At 37.4% G+C, this 21,937-nt stretch overlaps 1 protein-coding gene across 5 annotated transcripts in view; it reads left to right on the forward strand.

The window, feature by feature from the left end:
- The window catches only part of GRM8 (glutamate metabotropic receptor 8), a 618,543-nt gene that overhangs the window by 119,591 nt on the left and 477,015 nt on the right, over positions 1-21,937 (forward strand). For all 5 annotated transcript variants that reach the window (XR_010910030.1, XM_060777764.2, XM_060777767.2 and 2 more), the window contains exon 3: positions 14,055-14,271. Coding sequence is in view for 4 of the 5 variants with exons in the window: in XM_060777764.2 (XP_060633747.1) it covers positions 14,055-14,271 (217 nt within the window). In the remaining variant the exon portion in view is untranslated. The remainder of the gene's footprint in view (positions 1-14,054; positions 14,272-21,937) is intronic.

Here is a 21,937-nt window from a genome sequence, read left to right on the forward strand (position 1 = left end):
ACATTTCTCAGCACATGCATGCTGCAGTAGTGGCTTGAAAACCTTGATGAACTGTGTTGGAATTTGTGAGTAGTTAACTCGGGGCTCCCATTGTTTTCAGATTCTATTCTGTCAGAATGAGGAACAGAAATACATTTCTTTCTCTAAATATAGTTGGATCCTTGATTCAACAGCAGGTCCTGTTAGTCTCTCCTGATATGGCTGGTAGAAGCAATTCCACATTAGCATACATTACCCAGCTGTATAGGATTGAGCATACCACCCACTCAAGAAAATAATAAGAGGTCCTGAGTACATTTACAATAATCATACTTACCATTTAAGAAATATGACTAGTAGCTGTAAAGGGTGACCTTAACACTTCAGCAAGTGTTGAGTTCCAAAGCCCTTAGGACCCCTTTAATCCTTATGAAGCTTTTGTATTCATGAAGAACTTCCTCTCATACAAAAGCAGGTGATAGATATCTGGGAACACTAATAATTTGTGATAAATATATAATAAGATATCAATTCAATAGTAACACAGTGCCTCTGCTTTTCTGAATACCCCAAGGCCTGTTAATGCAAATTTGTGCTCTGGAAAATTAAAATTTTTGATGCAAAGTGATATTAAATATGGGCTGCTAGGTAACAAAGAGTGAACATAGTGAGTGTTGGACTCTGGGAGACGAGTTTTGAATCCCTGCTCAGCTATGGAAATGTATTGCGTGACCTTGGACAAGTCACACTTAGCTTTAGAGGAAAGGCAGTGACAAACCCCTAAACAACTTGTGATGAGAAAACTCTGTGAAAAAATCCTCTAAGGTGTGCTGTATGCTGAAAATAACGTGAAGGCACTCAACAACAAGGTAACAAAATGCATGATTAGGTTTCTTCACACAATATATGGAGATCATTCTATTCTGGGCTCCTCTAGGGAGATGGCCATGCCTGTACTGATTTTTTTTGTTAGCCCCCCCCCCCCCCGTAGCCAAACAGCAGTGAGAAAAGGTAAAAATCGTTGCCAAATGTGGTTCTGGTTGTCCCAGAACTTTGGGTCCCAGGGCCCTTCCACACAACCTTATACCCAGAATATCAAGGCAGAAAATCCCACATTTTCTGTTTTGTACTGGGATATATGGCAATGTGGACTCAGATAACCCAGTTCAAAGAAGATATTGTGGGGTTTTCTGCCTTGATATTCTGGGATATAGGGCTGTGTGGAAGGGCCCCTAGTGTTGTTGTTTTGGTTCTCCTCAATTGATTTGGCTAGTTTATTCTCTGTCCCCCTTAATATTATATAAGAATAGTGAATGGGTGACTTCTTGCTGACTCACATACGAATTACTTTTCACTTCCATGATGGGACAGTCTTGCCTCTCAGCTTGGTATATGTCCCCTCCCTCCAATAGTATTTGGTGACTGCAAATACTACCAGACTTATTTCTTAAAACCTTAGTATGCTTTGCTTGTGGTACTGCTGCACAGGCAAATTTGGCTATCCAATTCAATGGTGGGATGGTAGTGAGAAGAAAGGCCTTTATAACTTCTATTAGTTTCAGAATTCACAATGGCTGTTAGATCAGAACTAGTAATTTTTAAATAAGAAATCTTAGAATGTGTCAGACAACATGACCATTAGATATTCTCCACCCTGTTCTTCTGTTTGTGGCAATAATCCTACAGGGTCTTTGCACCTCCGATTTCCAAATTATGTAGAACTATATCCATATCCTTAGTATGCTTTGCTTGTAGTACTGCTGCACAGGCAAATTTGGCTATCCAATTCAATGGTGGATGGTAGTGAGAAGAAAGGCCTTTATAACTTCTAGTAGCTTTCAGAATTCACAATGGCTGTTAGATCAGAACTAGTAATTTTTAAATAAGAAATCTTAGAATTTATCAGACAACATGACCATTAGGTGTTCTCCACCCTGTTTTTCTGTTTGTGGCAATAATCCTACAGGGTCTTTGCACCTCCGATTTCCAAATTATGTCCAGATCCTTATATTTGGCTGAAATCCTATATTCAATTTGCTGTATGTTGGTAAATCCCATTGAATCCAGGGGAAAACATTTCTGAAGAGGCACATAAACTTTTAGTGCTATTATGCAATTCTAACTCAAAAAGATACCTCAATTGCAGGGAGTATACTGTGTGCAATTGTCTTCATCTAGCTTAATATTCTTCAATCCTCTGCCATATCTGGTCTGCTACATACAATTTGCCAGAAATATATAAGTAAAAGTGGTGGTTAAAGGAGGAGCTAGGTTATGCCAGATTCAAACCTCTCCCAGTGGTCCCTTCCATACTGCCCCTATATACCAGGATCTGTTCCAAGATTATCTGGCAGTGGAAACTCATGTAATCTAGTTTAAAACAGGTAATCTGGGATCAGGTTCTGAGATATAGGGCAATGTAGAAGGGGGCAGTGTCAAATCACATCCACAATGCCAAGACAAAGTTATGCCAGATTAGTGCTAAGAAATTTCCAGTCTCCTTAGAATGGTTTGGACTGTACAATTTGAGCTGATCTTAGGCACCCTTCTACACTGCCATACAAAATCCAGATTATCTGTTTTAAACTGGATTATTTGACAATGTAGACCAGGGGTCCTCAAACTTTTTAAACAGGGGGCCAGGTCACAGTCCCTCAAACTTTTGGAGGGCCGGATTAGAATTTGAATAAAACATGAATGAATATGTGCACATTGCACATATTTTATTTGTAGTGCAAAAAAAAAAACCCACTGAAAAACAATACAATAATTAAAATGAAGAACAATTTTAACAAATATAAACTTATGAGTATTTCAGTGAGAAGTGTGGGCCTGCTTTTGGCTGATGAGATAGGATTGTTGTTGTTGTTGTTGTTGTTGTTGTTGTTGTTGTGTGCTTTCAAATCGTTCCAGACTTAGGTTGACCCTGAGCGAGGGCTGGGTAAATGACCTTGGAGGGCCGTATCTGCCCCCCGGGCCTTGGTGTAGACTCATATCATCCAGTTCAAAGAAGATAATGTGGAATATTTGCTTTGATAATCTGGATTATATGGCAGTGCAGAAGGAGCCTCAATCTGTTCAGATGGCTCTTGGCCAGTTAGGAATGCTCTCTGGGATCCATAAAGATTTACTCACATATATTATTTTTCTAACCAAGTATGTACTTCACGTTTTGCTGGCCATTTGCAACCTCTCTTGTCTGTCTGTATGATGACAAATAGCACAACTGGCACAAGGAGCCACATTTTGCTTTAAATTCAGCCAGCTGGAGATACTGAGCTGAGAAGAGAAAAAAATGAGGACAACAAAGATTTTTGTGTCACCTTAAAGACTGTCTAATTTATTAGTACATTCACATTCATTTGTCTTTACGGTTAGTCTTTAAGGTGCTAAATGTCTTGGCTGCTTTTGCCGCAGATCTGTAACAACTTAACATGTCTACCTTTAGCCATGCACAGTGCATTTCCAAACAGGCTTTTTTTTCACTCTCATTGATAAACAAAATAAATGAAATGTATATATTGAATACCAATTTTCAAATTCTCTACTGTCTTGTTTTTCTATTTGACAGCCTGGATAATTACCTTTCTTTGATTTAAAGGAGTCCCCAAGAGTTCTATGTACCATCACCATATATTTTTCTGCCTTAGGCAGTAAATTAGGTTAAGCCTCCCCTTTTCTTCCACAAGCTGGGTAGCATTACATGGATTTTGGATAAACTACCCATAATTGTACAATTATTTTGGTGCAACATTTTGGTGGGAATAAATATTTTGATGGGAATAAATGATGGAAGTGGTCAGTCATTTATGTGAGCTCAACTGAAGAAAGGCAGGTTATCGTAGGTGATCACTTGCAGCCATCTTCTATGGGTAGAGTCTCACATATTTGGTGGTTGCATAAATGACTGTAGACACCTATCATGAATCTGCATGGTCTTTGACAATGAGGGCATGGATTTCCAGGTGGAAGACATTTCCAGCAAGGGTTTTCTTGATTCACCTTCCTCTTAGCACATTTCTTTCCTTTGCCTCTCTTTGTGCCTCTTTAAAATTCATAGCACTGTTGGTAACAACTGATCTCCAGTTAGAATGTTCAAGGACTAAGGCTTTCCAGTTCTCTGTGTTTATGTTTTAAAAGATTATCTTTAAGCCCATTTTAAAATATCTTTTGCTGTCCACTAAAATTCCATTTTGCATTCTTTAGCTGAGAGTAAAGTAACTGCTTTGGGAGTCAGTGATTCGCCAGCTCAGTAGATGGCAGAGGATCATTGCATCAATGCTAGTGGTCTTTGTTTTTTACAGAACGCTAATGCTTGTCTGCCTGTCTTCTCAAGAGATTTGCAGGATATTTGAAGACAGTGCTGACGGAATCTTTCCAGAAGTTGAGAGTGATGTTTGTAGATGGTAGGCATTGCGATCAATAAAACAAATGTTTCAAAAGTAATTAAAAATGGGGGGAGGGAGGTGCTGGTGGTTCATTTCCAAAGTGTTTCTAAGGTATCATTAGTGAAACATTTGTTACTATAACAAGAGTAATTAAATTTCATTATTAGTTATAGTAATTGCACATTATTATAATTGGGAAACTTCAGGGTCTCCTTTCTCCCTCATTTTTACAGCTATTGGTGTGGAATTTACTACAGTGTAGAGCACACTTACCATTGCTACCTAACCAAATTTCAGAACGTTTCATTTATCCACAGATTTTTGAGGAATGTTCAGTTTCTATAAATGACATTTTAATAATAAAGAAAATATGTTTCTAGTTTGAAAGTGTTATTTCCTGTTTAATGGTGTGGTCTTTACTTTGAAAGTAGTTGTTCTACTCCAGAAACTTTGTGTGACACAAACTATGTTGAATTGGTTGAGATTCGATTATTGAAAAATGATTGTGCTATAGCACAATGTCCCTCTTACAAAGACAAAACTTTTGCAGTTTGATAAACATTCCCCCTGTTTTTTTTATGATAGAACCAATTAGGAAATGACATTTATAACCCAGGAACAAAAATCATAGTGGAGAATATTAATCATCAATTTATTGGAACTCTGGCTATGGAGGGGTAAATATCCCTCTCTCCCCTATCCTGGTTGGGCTTTCTGATGCTGATGCATTCTGGGAAACATAGGGCCTTTTGAATTCTCTGGCATAGGGCTACTTGCCTTCCCAAGAGTTCTGTGCTTCTTCCCAGGGAACTCTGTTTTCTCCCTCCTTTTCCTCTCCTAATGGCAAGAGGCCATTAATTTACAGAGGAATGGAAGACTTTTTGGATTTGCTTTGCTTCCTTGCACTAAATATGAAAGTGACACTGGGAACCTTCCAAGATTTACAAAACAAAAGCAAAAAAAGTATAGGATAAGTTTCAATTTTTAATTTTTGGGAGGGGGAGATTCCCATGCTTTGTAATTAGTGTTGTAAGTATGAATCATGCAAAATGGATTCAACTTTCATTGCTTTACCATTTCTTTTGCACAAGCCTAGTAGATAGTTCATGTTTTGCAGAGTTCAAAAGAATTGAAAGGGAAATAACTTTGTGAACAAGCATCTTATGTCTATGAATGTTTCGAACCTTGAACACAGTCTGGTTTATTTGAAAGAATGCTGCACTCACAGAGCTCAGACACTGTTGTATTTCAGTGCTGATGTTGACTTTTGTGGAGAGGTGGCTACTAAGGTAGTGGAAATGGTCAACATTTTCTAATGTTACACCATTAAGCTTTATTGCTGGCATTGTAGAGGGACTGGTTGATGCCTGCTAGTAGAACACTTTGATTTTCTCGATATTCAGTTGGAGGCAAAGCTTTTCATATGCTTCCGTAAAGGTGCTTAAAGTGGCTTATGAATTCAGCTAAGCAGTAAATACCAGTAAATTCCATTGGTTCCTCTTCCTTGGACTGCAAACACAACACAATTCTGCCAGTGTAATTTAAAGTTTTATGTTTTTCCATGGCTCCTGTCTGCACACAAAAGATTCTGAAGCCCAATTCAGGCATTTCATTGTAAAACTGTTGCATCAGGGATACGCTGACTCTGTCTTCCACCACTCCTGACCTTTTTATGTTGATAGTGAAAGGATGAAGTGAAGCATTAACCAATCTTAATTAATTAGTCTGAATCTGATTAGACTGCTAATAGATAAAGAAATCATTATTTTTAAAGCATGCTCCTTTATAGGGATACAATACTCTGATAATTTCATTCTTGAAGAAAGGCATGGGTAATTTTAATTTTTCTCTTTTAATTTTTTTTACATTATTCAAGAAAAAGACAAAATAAATCACATAAATATTAGATAAAACCACCAAAACTACATAACTGCATAATATTCACTACTACTAAGCTACATCTAAGCGACTATTTAAAATACCCAAATAGAAAGAGAGAAATAAAACCCACACACAGAAACAGTGATGAAATTAAAAACAACCTTCCTGCTATGTATCTGGTGGTTGTTATTTTTTGTTGGCTTACTCCCTTTGAACCATTCATTTTAATTCAATTCTATGGACGGTCAGATACCGCCTCATCCATAAAATGTAGATTTCTAATAGTAGTAATTCTAAACCTCCTAGTAATAAACTATATTAAACATTTTGAAAAAACTCCTTAGCCCTAGTACAGGTCAATACCACACAACATGTTGTGTACTATCAAAGTTTTTAAACAATATATCAAAAAGAAAAAAAAGAAAAAATACCTATAGTAAACAAAAAAAATCTAGCTGTGTAACATATGTCTTAACATTGTTCTTCTTACTATCAGTGATTTTTAATCACTAAACAATGTTATAGTCCAGTCTTTAAATATTCTACCTATATCATCTGCAATAGAATTCCAGTTATTTTGAATTGATTGATCTGTCTTTATGGGGGGAAAAGTCAGTTTGTCCAATTCTGCTAAGTGAATAATATTTCTGCACAGAAACATTGTTTTCTGTGCTGACAATGCTGTTTCCTCCATGGAAAAATTTGCTTTAGCACAAAAAAAGATGTGTGATTTTTTTAAAAAAAATGGAAAAAGCCATAAACTCCAAATATTCTTGTCTTTCCAGGATTTTCTTCAGAGTTTACAGAACTCTGTAGAGTTTACAAAGTTTATGATACTCATTTTGTCCTTCTATTTTAATATTATTGAATATTCTTTCCATGCTTATCCTCTATTTCCTGTACAGAGATAACACATGATCTATTGATTTAGGGTGCATTTATAATGAATGAAATTCAACACTTTATTTGCCATGGTTCAATGGGATTTGTGGTTTGATGAAGCACAAATCCTTTTTGTCAGAGAAGGCTAAAGAGCTTACAAAATTACAAGTCCTCTGATTTCCTAGCATTGAACCATGGCTGTTAAAGTGATGTCAAACTGCATTAATTCTACAGTACAGATACACTCTTAGCAATAAGACCTTTCTTCAGAAGGTCTCAGTTTTAATGCTTAATGGGGTGGCCTGACCACTCAAACTCATTTTCACTAAGGTCCACATCAGCTTTACAAATATAAAACAAAATGCAAACACAGCCATTCAAATGTATTTAAATTCAGGTTTTAAAAATGTTTATCATTTCCCATAATCATTGTGTCTGTGCCTTGTGGGCCACATGAAATGACATGATGGGTAGGATTTGGCCCATGGGCCTTGATTTTGGCACATGAGGTCTTCACTGTTAGAAAGTTAACCTTAAGAAGGATAAACATAGTGGCTTACTGAAGCTATCTATAACTGGTGAGATCATGCTATAAGTTACAGAGCATCATGCTATCACTCTTCAGTTATGGATAATATCATTATAATATTAGATTCATACACCTTGAAAATAACTTCCTGAGCTGTTGGCAGAAGACATCTTTGTGGCATGGGAGGTAAAGAAAAAGATCCTTTTCTTACACTCCCATCTATGCATTCAGTCAACAGAATCTAGAATATCTGTCATCCTGGATCACACACACAATTTATTTATTTATTTATTTATTTACTGCGTTTATATACTGCAATTCTCACCGCGACTCATTGCGGTGTACAACATGGAAAAACAAGAGCAAATTACAAAACATAGTGTAAAATAATCCACAATTCATCATTATCAGAAAAACATCTTATCAAAACATCAACATTACTACAAAAGCCATTCCGAATCGTCTGTGTGACCAACATATACAAGTCTGTGTGACCAACATATGTGTGGCAGAGATAGGTCAAAAGGTGAGGCCACTTACCGAAATTCCATTCATTCCCTGATTAGATGACTAATGGACAACGTGAGAAGAGTTAACTTTGTGAAAATGCCAGCTCATTCTCAGGATAATACATTGATAGAGGAGGCAGTCTGTATTATTCAGATGTACATATACCTTGAGTACGCTGGAGACATCTCCTTAGTGTAGTTTCTTGTGAATGTTAATTTTGCTCTAGCTACTATTAATCTTTAACACTGGTAACTGAAACTTGGACTATTTGATTTTTAAAATGCACCTTCTGGTGTCACAGAGTTATTGCTTTGACTTTCCTTTAATATGGTGTGAAGAGTGTTTAGCTCCCCTATGGGGGTTATTAAACAGGTTCCAAATCATGCAAGTCAAAACCTTTAATGTCCCGTAAAGTGTTACCCCCCCCCCCCCCCGCCCCACTGCAGGAGCAGAAAAATACTGAAGTTTCCTAACAAAATCTGCTGTAAATTACTACAAGACTCTGACAAGAAAGAAAATTGAGTATAAAAATTCTATCACAGGCCTATTGTATCATAAATCTTCAGACATGTTTTTGTTTCCCTGACCTACACTGGTGTGTACTTGACTGAAATAAAGCTGATGGTATTTCACAGCTATTAATTGGGCCAAAGAGGCTGTTGGCTGGGAGGGGTAAGAAAGAAGGGGAAGACATTTAGGATGAAGGGCTATAAACATCTGGAACATTTTTAGAGGTGCTTTGTTTCTGCTGCTTCAGTTTATTGCTTCACAAATATTTTTGAAGCTCTTGTTACCTTTTAACATGATGGACATTAAAATCCCAATGCTCATTTATAGCTCAGGACACAATTATGATGTATCATGTATGTATATCTGTGTATCCATAAACACATATAACATTTGGCATTTTTAAAAGCATATTATTCATCTTAACTCAGCTTAAGAAGCCTTGAGCAGCATTCTCGGTGGTGGCCCCTCGTCTCTGGAACTCCCTCCCCAGGGAGATTAGGCTGGCACCCACCCTACCCACATTCCATAAGGAATTAAAGATGTAGATATTTCATTGTGCATTCGACTGACGGCTCCTGTGACAGATGATCTGTATCATGACCTGATTCTGAATTCCTATATTCTATTAATATATATACTTTTAAGTTCAGTTGAACTGATCCTGTTAAATTGCTCTGTTTCCGTGCTATTTCCTATGCTATTATATGTTTCTATCCACCTTATTGAACCACCTTATCCTTTAACCAGCTCGCATAGTGGTCCTCTTCTCCCCCTCCAAAATTAGTCTGCTGTTGCTTGATGCTTGTTATTAATGTTATGCTGTTTTATGCTGTTTTAATTTGTTATTTTTTAGGTCTCTTTATATCCTCCACTTTGATTCTATGTTATCTAGCTCAAGTGAGGATTTGTTTATTTATTTATTTATTTATTTACGGTATTTCTAGCCTACCTTTCTCAGCCCTAAGGTGACTCAAGACAGGTTAAAGATTGGAAACAATTTAATACCACACATTCATAAAAAAATACAATTCAAAACATTCAGCATAACAATATAAAAACCATATAAAATCATTAAAAACATATGATCACCAGTGTCATCCTGTTAAACTCATTTTCCAATAGCATCGTCTAGCCATTACTTATTCCTTCTTCATAGTTTCATGCATTTCCAAAAGCTTGTTTGAAAGCCAAGTTTTTACCTTTTTTCGGAAAGTCAGGATGGAGGGGACCTCATATATTCATGGGGAATCTTGGAATGTATCTCCTGTGGATAGAGGGTTGATGCTATATTCTATATCAGTAGTTCTCAACCTGTAGCTCCTTAGGTGTTTTGGCCTACAACTCCCAGAAATCCCAACCAGTTTACCAGCTGTTAGGATTCCTGGGAGTTGAAGGGCAAAACATCTGGAGACCCACAGGTTGAGAACCATTGTTCTATAACTATGGCTGTACACATAAGTGAGAGTAATAGCTAACTAGCTAAATAATTATAGCATTCAGATTAATCCTAGGATTCAGATTTTTTTATCTTTAGATAATAGAACTTGTACATGTTGCAACAGTTTTTCTGCCAGCCAAATAGTCTTTTTGATGAATGCAATGTCTCAGTAATGGCTTGTGTATTGTATCCTTGACTTAGGTATACATGAACTTTAGTTCAATCATATGCTCCAAAATTGAACTTCAATTCATCATATAGAGCGTCAAAAAGGGCAAACAGATGTTTTAAAAGTACAGGTTTGTCACTTTATAAGGAGAGTTATTGTATATTAGGAGGAATATATCCTGAAAATAATAAGAAGGGGAGCTCAAAATATTCAGTTTTTTTTTAAAAAAATCAATAAAATAGAAATAGTAATTACAGCAATAAACATTGTCAATTCATGAAACACTTGCCCAGTGTGGAACCACCCTTCATAGACCAGAGGTCCATATAAGGCACCTTTCTATGTTAAAAGTTCTGTGATTTTGCTACTAAAAGTATATAGATTTCCCCCCATAACTTAAAAAGGTATTTTTCTCTCTCTTTTTTGGCACCAGGCAGGTACAGCACCATTAATCACTAAGTGTTCAAGGATGTATTTAAGTCTGTCTGGTCCATGTCAAAGTGTCTAGGGTAGTTGCCAATTACCTGCTATCATATGCACCCTCATTAGTGCTTTGACAAGGAATGTTTCTAACCTACAAGAAATGTAATTTGAACATGGGCATACTGAAATTCTAGGTGGAACTGAGGGACCTACTTTTTTGTGGGCCGGGCCGGGTGTGTGTGTGTGTGTCAATTTTATTAGATTTTGTTTTGGGAAAACTATTTGAGAACCTGAGAAGCTGTTTTTGTTATTCCATTGGGCCTATAACTTTTCTTTTTGTTTTCTTGAGAGACACCAACCAATTAGTTATTAACACATTACAGAAAACTGTAAATGGTGACAGTAATTCTTTGGCAGAACATTTTCTAATTAGCATATTTCAGAAAACTAGCAAAATGATGACGGCAATTCTTTGGCTCAACATGGGATTGTATTGTTTAGCTTGACATATTTCTCCAGCTTACACCAATTGCTCAGTGGACAAAAAGCATACCTAGGTGTAAAACAGAAAACAAAACTCAACATTTCAGTTATTGACATGTTTAGTCACCAAGGCAAAGAGTTTAATGACATTCTGTTTGTTTTTTGTTTAAACACCAGTTTTATTTTTGTAAAGATTTTCTGGCAGTGTACAGGGTTAGTCAAAATGCATAGGCCAATAAGCCATTCAATTGAATGGCTTATTGGCCTATGCATTTTGACTAACCCTGTATATATGCCTGTAAAACACTCAATGTTCCAAGTAGCCAGTTAGTTCAATCATAGTTTTTTGTACACCTGCCTTTATCTATAATATATTTAGTTTTCAACATTCAATCATGCACATGAAGCAGAAGTCAAGCTAGGTATATGGAAGTAGGGACAAGGTTGATTGGCCTCCATTTCAGAGATCTTGGAGATGGGTGTTTTTCTTTCTTTCATGTAAAACAGGGATGTCAAACTCATTTTCAATGAGGGCCACATCATTCTTAAGATTGCCTTCAAAGGGCTGTTTGTAATTCTAAGACTATTTAAATGTAAATATGTTGCACTGGCATTGAAAGCCTTGTGAGCCACATAAAATGACGTGGTATGCCGGATTTGGCCCGTGGGCCTTGCATTTGACCTATGTGATGTAAGCCAATGTTAGGCAACTGTCAGGTTTGGAAAGTAAAACTGTTCCCCCACACACCCTGGGATATTGGAGGGTTGTGCCCCAACCTGCTGCTCTTTCAAAGTTTACAAAGTTACTTATTTATTGTCCATTGATTATTATTTCCCCTATCATGATGTAAATGAATTATTCACATCAAGAGTGGTGATTCATACCTCTGGGGATCAATAAAGGACTGCATTTTGGAACATGATTCTAATGAGAACAAAAATATCTGTTCACAAACTGTGGTATTGACTGATAAGTTCTATCCCTACATTTCCCACAATATGTCAGGCCATGAGTCTCCTCAGATTGTGAGAACTTTGGGTAGAATCTGTAATAGGACGTACTTCCTCTGGGGCTCCTTTCTTTTACCAAAAAAGACTTTCTCGTGTTATTTGATAGAATTTAATTGTTAGAAGGCCCAGAAAATAGATAAAAAGTAGCCACATAACCTAACGGATGAGAATCAGAAAGGTAATCAGAAGTTTGAATGTAAAAATTTAGCAGTTGATCCGTCCAGGTTGAATTCCAGCGGACAACTTCCCTGAATAGTCAGTAAAACAAATTTATTTATTACAAAGTCCAAAGGAAATAAAGTCATGCACAAAATACTGCAGAGGTTCTAGGTTTCATTTGTCACAAACTGGTTGCCATAGTGCTCAACAGGTCCTGGATCCTTGCATGTTAAATCATCGAGTAGATCACCCCTATTCTCTGCAATTGTGTAGGTATCAAAGCTGCAGAATGGCTGCACTGTAAGATTATTACTCCAAGTGTGTTCTACAATAAAATGTGCCTCTAAGAGAAGAAAATTTCTCATTCCCAATTGGAGGAGCATTTTAACTCTGGCTAGATGACATTTTTTCCCCTTTAAAAGCAGTCTGTGTTTTGAATGTTGATTTTTAACATCCTTCATTTCTGAATAGTTATGTCTCCCTAAAACAATGGAAACAATAAACTAGACTCCTAAAATCGTATTGAAAAGAGGCAGGACACTGAAGGGAGACATTTGAGGAAGGTCACTCAATGGCAATTGCAGTTATGGGACTTCTAAAATTTCTTGATTATTATTTCCCCTTGATTTTAGTGTACCTTGGAGTGATTTCAGGGCAATTGCACACCTGGGCTGTTTAATGTGGGCGTTTCTTTTGAAATAGCAGAGTCCTTTTGTTGTTTGCTATTTCACTGAATGAAACAGAAATGTGTGAATACTATTAGAATCTCTTTGACTGGTTTGACATACACGGACTTTCAGATTCAGCACCAAGTCTCATTAGTTCTTGGCCAGGAATGATGGAAGCTTAGTCAAAAATATCCAAAGAGCAACATGTTCTTTACATCAGCTCTCAGAAATCTAGAAAAAAGATGTTGCTTTTGTTGATTCATTTGTTTTGATGGAATTTAGTTTTATCTAAATTGATGTGCTCACCTACAAGTTCTTTGACATGTTGGTATGTTTATTCCTATGATAACTAAATGGATAACGGAAGCACTCAAATGTTTTCTTGAAGATTTATAGGCCTTTATTGTCAAAGGAAACTAATAAGATATACAGCCTGATTGAAAATTATAATTTCCAGGTTAATAGCAGTGTTGTGATTGACAATAAGGGGAAATCTTTTGAAATGTGAGGTCTTTGGTCAGTATGAAACAATATGCAATCATATCAAATTTAAAATGAATTGGGTTGTTGTAGGTTTTTTGGACTGTATGGCCATGGTCTAGAAGCATTCTCTCCTGACGTTTCACCTGCATCTATGGCAGGCATCCTCAGATGTTGTGACTCCTCTGGCAGGTATCCTCACAACCTCTGAGAATGCCTGCAATTGATGCAGGCAAAATGTCAGGAGAGAATGCTTCTAAAACATGGCCATACTGCCTGAAAAACCGACAACAACCCAGTGATTCTGGCCATGAAAGCCTTCAACAATACATTAAAATGAATTATTCTGAAATGATACATAATCATTTTAAGTTTAAAAGTTTCAGAATTTTCAAAATTACTTCTCAAGGAAAAAAAACTTGACTGTGTAAAAATACACTGTTTTGGAACAGGGCACATTTCTTTTTATAAAAGACTTTCCTTGTATCACAAGGTTTTTAGAACTTCAGACATATTAAACCCACTTGTATGCTGTTCTTTGCAGATACCTCAAATCAGCTATGCATCTACAGCTCCAGAGTTAAGTGATAACACCAGGTATGACTTTTTCTCTCGGGTGGTACCTCCTGACTCCTATCAAGCCCAAGCCATGGTCGATATTGTGACAGCACTTGGATGGAACTATGTCTCAACATTGGCTTCAGAGGGAAACTACGGGGAGAGTGGCGTCGAAGCATTTATGCAGATCTCGAGAGAAATAGGTAACCAGATATATATTTCTTTCTTATATGTTCTTAATTCCGACAAGTTAGCAAACACTTGCGCACTGTTTTGTGACATCTGCCTGATTGTTGTGGAGCTATTGAATCCATTGGGGGAAACTGAATATGCTATGGCCATTTTGTTTGTCATTGATTTGATAATGTGACACCATTGTGAGTTACAAAGCATCAAATAAAAATTCTGAGAAGCTAAATATAACCGTAAGTCTATTGTTTGGAAAGATGATGGTGAAAATTAAATCTTTGACAGATTATTGCCTGGGGATTGCTTGGGCTTGTTTCTATGTGTAGAGAGAAGGAAACATGAAGTTCCTTATACCTAAAGAGTGATAAGTGGTTGATATTGTTTGGAGTATGTTTTCACCTCCTATACTGTATATGGAAAAAGGAAGGATCAGGAGATACTATACCTCCCATACATGCATAGGTCCTAATCAACGTTGTGAATGAGTGGTCATTTTGCAGTCTAGATTTTGTACAATCCTATTCACATAGGTTAAAAAAAAACTCTTTGAATCTGCCTTTCAGTGCTCTTATATTTTTCAGTGGTGCCTCAAAATAGGACTTTGAAACACATTAGGAAGAGTGAAAAAAATGCATATTGTGATAATCAAGAATGTGTGTTTTTTAAAATAAACACTGAAGTTGGTAAACCTCTTGAGCAAAGTTCATGAATTTTAACAATATTGCTGATCCAGTTTCTACTCACTTAACTAAGTTCTGACAGCATAGTTGTTAATTTTAGGATGAAATGTGCTATATAAAAGCAAAGTCATTAACACGAGGTGTTTTTTCTCCCATCTCTTTGATCTTTTTCTATCTGTGCTCATTAGAGTAGTTATTTTTTTTGTCTGTAAAACTGGGTCTTCTTAAAGAACAATAGATTTTTAGGTTGTGTTGAATACTGAGGTGGTATGATAGCGATGTTCGTAAATGTTCATCAGCCTCCCAAGTAATGCTTATGTAACTGAGCTAAAAGAAAATTAGTCAATAAACTTGTAGCATTTTCACCCAAGTGGGAAAAATCAGACAAATTTGCCAGCCCTTTGTCAAGGATTTCAGGTAGCATTCATTTTATCAATCCAAGAACTTTGTGAAATTGCAGAGTCTGAGAAGAATGATTGGCCCACAGTGAAAAATGGAGAGTTACAGATGAATGGAAATTTTTCAGTTCAAATCTGTCAACTGTTCTTTGCTAGTACTTAGCATGGTAGAGTGTCTTAAATATCAATGCAAAACAATTTCATCCAGATGAAGTAATGAAGAAAATTATTATCTTTGATGAACTGCAAAACAGTTTTCAAATTGAATCAGCATGTCATCTTTTTAAAACGTACAAACCTAGGATTGTCCACATAATCAACAAACCCATACTCACTGCAAATGGACTACAGGTTGCTTTTACAATGCATAGCAGCTTTGATGAGTATTGTGATTTTTTTGTATATATCCTGATTTTGTCCCACTTTGGGTTAGGCTGGGGGTATTCTGAACTTTGATTGAAACTCAAGAGTATAATAGGGCTTCAATCCATCTGGACAGTTGGATCAGGTCTGACCTTCTGTCCAAATGGATACTGTGCAGGGAAAGAGGATGGAACATACCTCTGTTGCTGCTGCCCCTAGCCAGCCATGGTGCCTTGTCTGAAAATCTTCTGCCATTTCTGCTGATGTCAGAACAAGGCACCAGCATGACCTTGCTGATCACACAGACTTCACATTCCAACATCAGCAGAGGCAAGTGCAACATCAGAGTGCTTGGATGGAGCTCCATGGCTCAGTTAGGAATGGCAACATAGAGGTGATAGCCCAGTGAAATGAATGTGGTCCCGGTCTGTCTGGACAGTGACCCTGGATTTAGCATGTATATTTTGGATCCACAGTTCCTCCAGGTGACCTTTACACTGGGCTAACCTGCTTTGTATATATGAGCCTCCTGTAGACTGAAACTTCTTTTGGGCCAAGCCAGCATAGCCAAAGTAGAGGATGACTGGGAGCTGCCATACAGCAACTTCTGAAGGATGTATGTTTAACACCTTGTTTTAAGACTTTCCATATTAATGCTTGTGCCAGTGCATCGATGTATGGACAATTGGATATGTCAACTGTTGAAGACATTTTGAATGCTCCTGATCGGAGCCCCCAGGAGTGAAATGCTTTCATTCAGTGCATACTTTGCATTGATTTTCACCTGTCACTTTCTGTAGGGTGTACAACAATAATCTGATTGTGTGTAAATAAATGATGGATGGATGGTCCCATAAAAGATGACTTTACCAAAGTAAACAAAAGTGTTGAGGTTACTGATTTTTTTCTCAGATTTTTGATACTGTGGAAATAACTCTCTCAACATTGCATCACAATTAGTGATTAAGCAAAAATTCTTCATAGTAAGAGCCAGAAACAACATACTTTTAGACTTCTATAGAATTTGGGAATATTGGATATTAGTCAAATAAGTTGCTAACAAAAAGACTAAGGATAGAATAAGTGACTTTAGACTACTACTAAAAGGCTTCTGTGTTGTTTTAGGTCACAGGTTTTTAAGAATTCTGCAAATGTGTTTGGCTGTCCTTTCTACTTGTCATTTCCTTAAATATTCAGAAGGGAAATGAATGGACTGTCGACTCAAGGCGGCATAATGAAAAGGTCAATGTGGGACCTCAATAACATGTCACAGGTTTCTATTAGGCATCAGCAAAGATCACATGTAGTACACAACCCAGCAGAATATTAATAATTTCTGGGACAATGGTTGTAAATGAATCTGGGAAACTACTGATTTGGAAATGTCAAAATGTGAATTATTGTCTGCAGACAATGTAGTAGATGGATATTCTTGATTCCTGGCTTTTACAAGTTTGACTAGGCTGCTACTCTCTGCTTTTTAAGCTCTTGTTCCTGTACTTTTATCACAAAAATAAATTGTTATAAAATTTGAATGGAACATAATTAAGCTGTCTGTCTCACATGCTAATAGCTTTAATTCTGAGCAACTAAATAGGACTATTTGGAAAATATAAATGCAATATATAGAACATTCTCTCTGTATTAGATGGAGCTTGTAAAAGTTATTTTATTTTTGGATTATTATCCCCAGACTCCTCCAGTCAGCATGGCCAGTGTGTAATGAGTTCTGGTAATTAGTCCAAAAGGCAAACTTTTCAAACTCGGGTAATAGTGTAGTGCTAGTGTATATAAACTAATATACAGGCAAAGCTCTATATGTTTTCCCTATCTGCTTCCTTATCCTCCTTGCAAAGTCTCATGAGAACTGGGGGCTCTTGGACAAAATCTGAGATATGGACTAGTAGAGGTAAAGTGTTCAACTGGGGCTGTTCAGCAACAAGCAGCTTATACCACCTTTGAAGTTTAACAAATCAAAGAGAAACAGTGAAACAATCAAGGAGTATTGTGGTCAATATTAAAATGAATATCTACATGTAAAGGAACTCTTCATCCAAACAATACAAGGGGAGATAGCTTCCCATGTCTTGTATATGGAATTCTTGTTGCTAAATTGGATCATTTATCTTATCCAGTTAGGAAGAACAGGTTCAAATGGGAAAAAATAAGAAATTGAATAATAGAAACACTGAAGGTGAGTTTACATTTCTGAGGGATTTCTAGATAAGGATGGATGAAATGGTCAAAATTGTCAAAATGCATTTCTCCAATGCTAAGAAACTTTGATGAGAATATTTGTGAGAATCTTTACAGTTTGTGCAAAAATTAGGATTGCCTGCGCAGGAAATGCTGGCTCTTAAACAAAAAGTGCAATTTTGTTCTAATTTCACATTTTGCTTAAATCCATCCTGTATATGAAAGGACAAGCATTTTCCTTGTGTTAAAATACAACATACAAAGTTTGTGCAGAATAAATCTGGAATTGCAAATAGCATTTGAAAACATGGTCCAGGGCTCATCAACTGGCATTCAGCCCATCTAGAGTTTTGGAGGAGCTAAGCCATGCTGTTAGGGCCACAATATTCACTGTCTATAATTTATGTTATATCCCTACTCCTTGTTTTTTTCTGGTGGTTTGCTGTTTGGGGCTGGGATATTTTAGAGAAGAATCAGCAAAAACAACACCCAACATCTCTATTTTATATAATCCAGCAAATATTTGGGTGGATAATAGGGGTTTAGGAGGTAGTGAGCATCCCAAGGATAGTATTGAACCCTTCTAACAATCCTTATGCTGCATGATTCTCATTCCTACGTCAAGTGAATGATCAGGCATGGTACATCGGTAGTACTTCCTTTTCTACAAGTTTATCAAGCTACAGATTGGTCAACGGGCTTCCTCCTCTCTAATTATTTGTGCATGCAGACACATCTACACTCTCTTGTGTATCTCACCAAAGCATCATGGGGGCTGAATAAGTGACAGCCAGAACCTGGGTTGCTAGTAAGAAAAGCACAGTGGTTGGCCTTTCATTTCTCAAATTCTGGCAGCAGAAAATGATTAAACATTGTCTCTCTGGGGTGCTGGCTTTTTGCTTGGTTCGGTTATTGCAACGGTCTCATTACAAAAATCCAATCCATCGCCTTAATGGGTGTGGAATGCTGGAGGACAGGTTTTATCCCTCCTAGTGGTCAGTGAAGCATCAGCTTGAGTGCTGATGGGAAGTTGCTGCCTCTTATGACATGTGGTTAAAGGAGAGAATAAAAATGACAAGGCAGAACATTCCAGCTTATTATTGAGGGAAAACATTCAGTACCTTTTGAACTCTCTCTGTTCATAATACTGAGAAACGGAATCATCTGTCAGTGGAAAAGCATTGATAAAAATATTTTCAAGCACAGCTACATACTGTGGAAGGTTTTGGGGGAAAATGAAATTTGTTCTGTGGTTTTAGAGGTTAGAGTTGGGAAAATCAGTAACATTATTGGGAAATTATATGGAATGGTCTTTCTAGTGTGTTATTCCACATCTCTCTGTCTCTTTCTCTCCCCTTCATATTAATAGCAGATTTGTGCACTGAAACAGCATTTGGAAGAGATACTTGTTCTGATGTAGAACTCCCAGTGTCATCCAGCCAGCATGAGGTTTCAGGAAATTGTAGTTCAAAACAATAATGTTTTCTAGGCCTGAGGCTGCATCTATGTGTTGAATTAATGCAGTTTGACACTACTTTAACTGTCACGGCTCAATGCTATGGAATCATGGGAGTTGTAATTTGATGAGGTACCTGCACTCTTTGACAAAGAAGGCCAAACACTTTGTAAAACTGCTGTTCTCATGGTTCCATGGCATTGATCCATGGCAGATAAAATGGTGCTGAGCTGCATTCATTCAACAGTGAAGATGTGCTGATTTGGATCTATATGTATTCTATGGTTTCCTTCTCCCATGAATGGACATAGGACATCTTCATATTATCCCCCCCCCCTCCCATTTTGTTCCATTTCACTGGCAGGCTCATCATGGCACCCCACTCACCCTCCCTCCTTCCTCATCATATGTGGGAATGGAACAAGGTGCCCTGTCCCTGTCCCCATCTGACAGGAGGAAAGGGCAGCATCATGCATTGCTGCATTGCCCTTTCCCCCATCACATGGGGGAAATCCATTGTGGGTGAGGTAGCATCTTGAATGGAGGGAGATATCTTTTCCTTTGCTTGAGTAAGAAAGCTATCTGGTATGAGTATATATGAGGAGCCATAGGAAAACACCCCAGGATAAGCCTGATCCTTTCCTCAAGAGTAGTTTTCAGAGCACACTTCCCACCTCATCAGATGGCATGATTTTAGAGTCCTAGGATGCTTTCACTCCATCTGGAGGATTGGTGGACTTTCTTCCCATCAGACGATGCAAGGGAACTTTCTGTGGAAGCCCAGCCCCCAACAAAAGTGAAAGCATTGCCAGATGTTTCCCCATCAACACTGTTTCCTTTGTTGTGCTGGCTCCAATAGAGGCCAGCATGCAGCCTCCTTGCAATAGTGACAATTTCCTCATGTGATGGAGGAAGTGTTGCAGAGAAGGAGATGGGGCATCTCCTTTTGCTCCCACTGCTCCCTCTTTCCTCCCCAGAAGATTGGTGAAGCGAGTGGAACACATTTTAGTGCTGTTTAAAATGTTTAATGCTATTTTTAAGGTGTAGAAAAACATGTGAAATGTTAAGGTTTATGTTGTTGTTGTTGTTGTGCCTCCAAGTGATTTCAAACTTATGACCACATCACAGGGTTTTCTGAGGTTTAAAGTGTATGAGTCACCCAGATTCTCCAGTAGGTTTTTGTGGTCAAGTGAAGATTCAAACCCAGAGTTGTAGTCCAATGTTAAAACTATTACACCATGCTAGCTCTTGCTTCTAATATTACTATAGGAATAATAAAATAGAACTTGGGGTGGGGCTTGATCAAAACCTAGAAACAAAGGGAAAGAGAAGAAATCAAAGTCTTTGAACAATCCCACCATTCCTACTTTCCTGAGAGAGATGGACAGGCAAATTTGTGAGTAGAGAATGTGTGAGAGGCCCTGGCTGCAGATAATATAATAGGCATCACGGTTCTTAAACAGCCATAACACCTCCAAAATTATAACCTTTCCATTTTTTCCTAATTTATTTATTTGTCGTGTCAGGGCAACCAGTCAATTGTATTACATTTCTAACAGAACAAAACAAACAAACAAACAAAATACATTTGCGAGTTTGGTAGTTGATTAAATGTCCTTTGACCAGTAGCTGGCCACTTGGAGGCAGGAAGAGCACCTAGAGCTTCAGAGAGCTTCTGTTCTACCATCTCAAAACTCCCTGCTTGAGCAGGAATCAAGCAGTTTCCTAATGATTTTTAACCTGTTAACTTACAAATCTGTACATTAAGACTGTCCATTTTTGAATAAGGTGCTGGAACAGGTAATTTTGGTGGCAGTAAGAGTTCTTATTATTTAGGTTGCCTCCCACTCTTGACTTCACTCCTCATCTGGGGGCCATTTTCATCCTGAAAGATGGCTTTCATTTAGGAAATGCACAAGGGTTACCCTGTTAATTCTCTTGGACTGCTCAGCAACTTCTGGCACCACTGATCTTGGTATCCTTGTGTATTCAATTACTGTTCTAATCCTAATATGTTGTCTGTGATCCTATCTGCTTAAAGAATGGTAGTAGGAGGCATCTTCTCTTTCTGAAGGCCCATGCCTTGCAGAACCTCGATGTCTCTTGCTATCTAGTAAGTACATAGAGCTAAAAGGGATATCGTCAAGGGATTTGGCTGCAGTGTCACCAATACATGGATGATGCATAATTCTGCTGTGTAAAGAACACATAAATAATAATACATGCACAATTATTTCCCTGACTTCATTCATGTAATTGAACTTTTTACAAGTGGAGCTGCAAGGTTATGAACTCTATGAAAGTATAAGTAAGTAATTATATTACTATAAGTAATATAATTGGTTTTGCCAGGGGGAAAAAAGATCACAAGAAACCATGGGGATAAGTAACAAAGATATGTTTTTATTCCCACTATTGCTCCATAGTATGAAACAGACATTCACTTTCAAAAGGAAACTAACACCAGAAATTGTAGTGGCCTGATTTTGTATATAATCGATTGCTTACATTTTTAATGAAATACATTTTGGGCAGAAAATATGTTGACACCCTTCTTTAAATATGGCATCCGTAATACCAAAGCAAA

The sequence above is a fragment of the Anolis sagrei genome, chromosome 5, assembly GCF_037176765.1.
Source record: "Anolis sagrei isolate rAnoSag1 chromosome 5, rAnoSag1.mat, whole genome shotgun sequence".
In the NCBI taxonomy this organism is placed as follows: Eukaryota; Metazoa; Chordata; class Lepidosauria; order Squamata; family Dactyloidae; genus Anolis; species Anolis sagrei.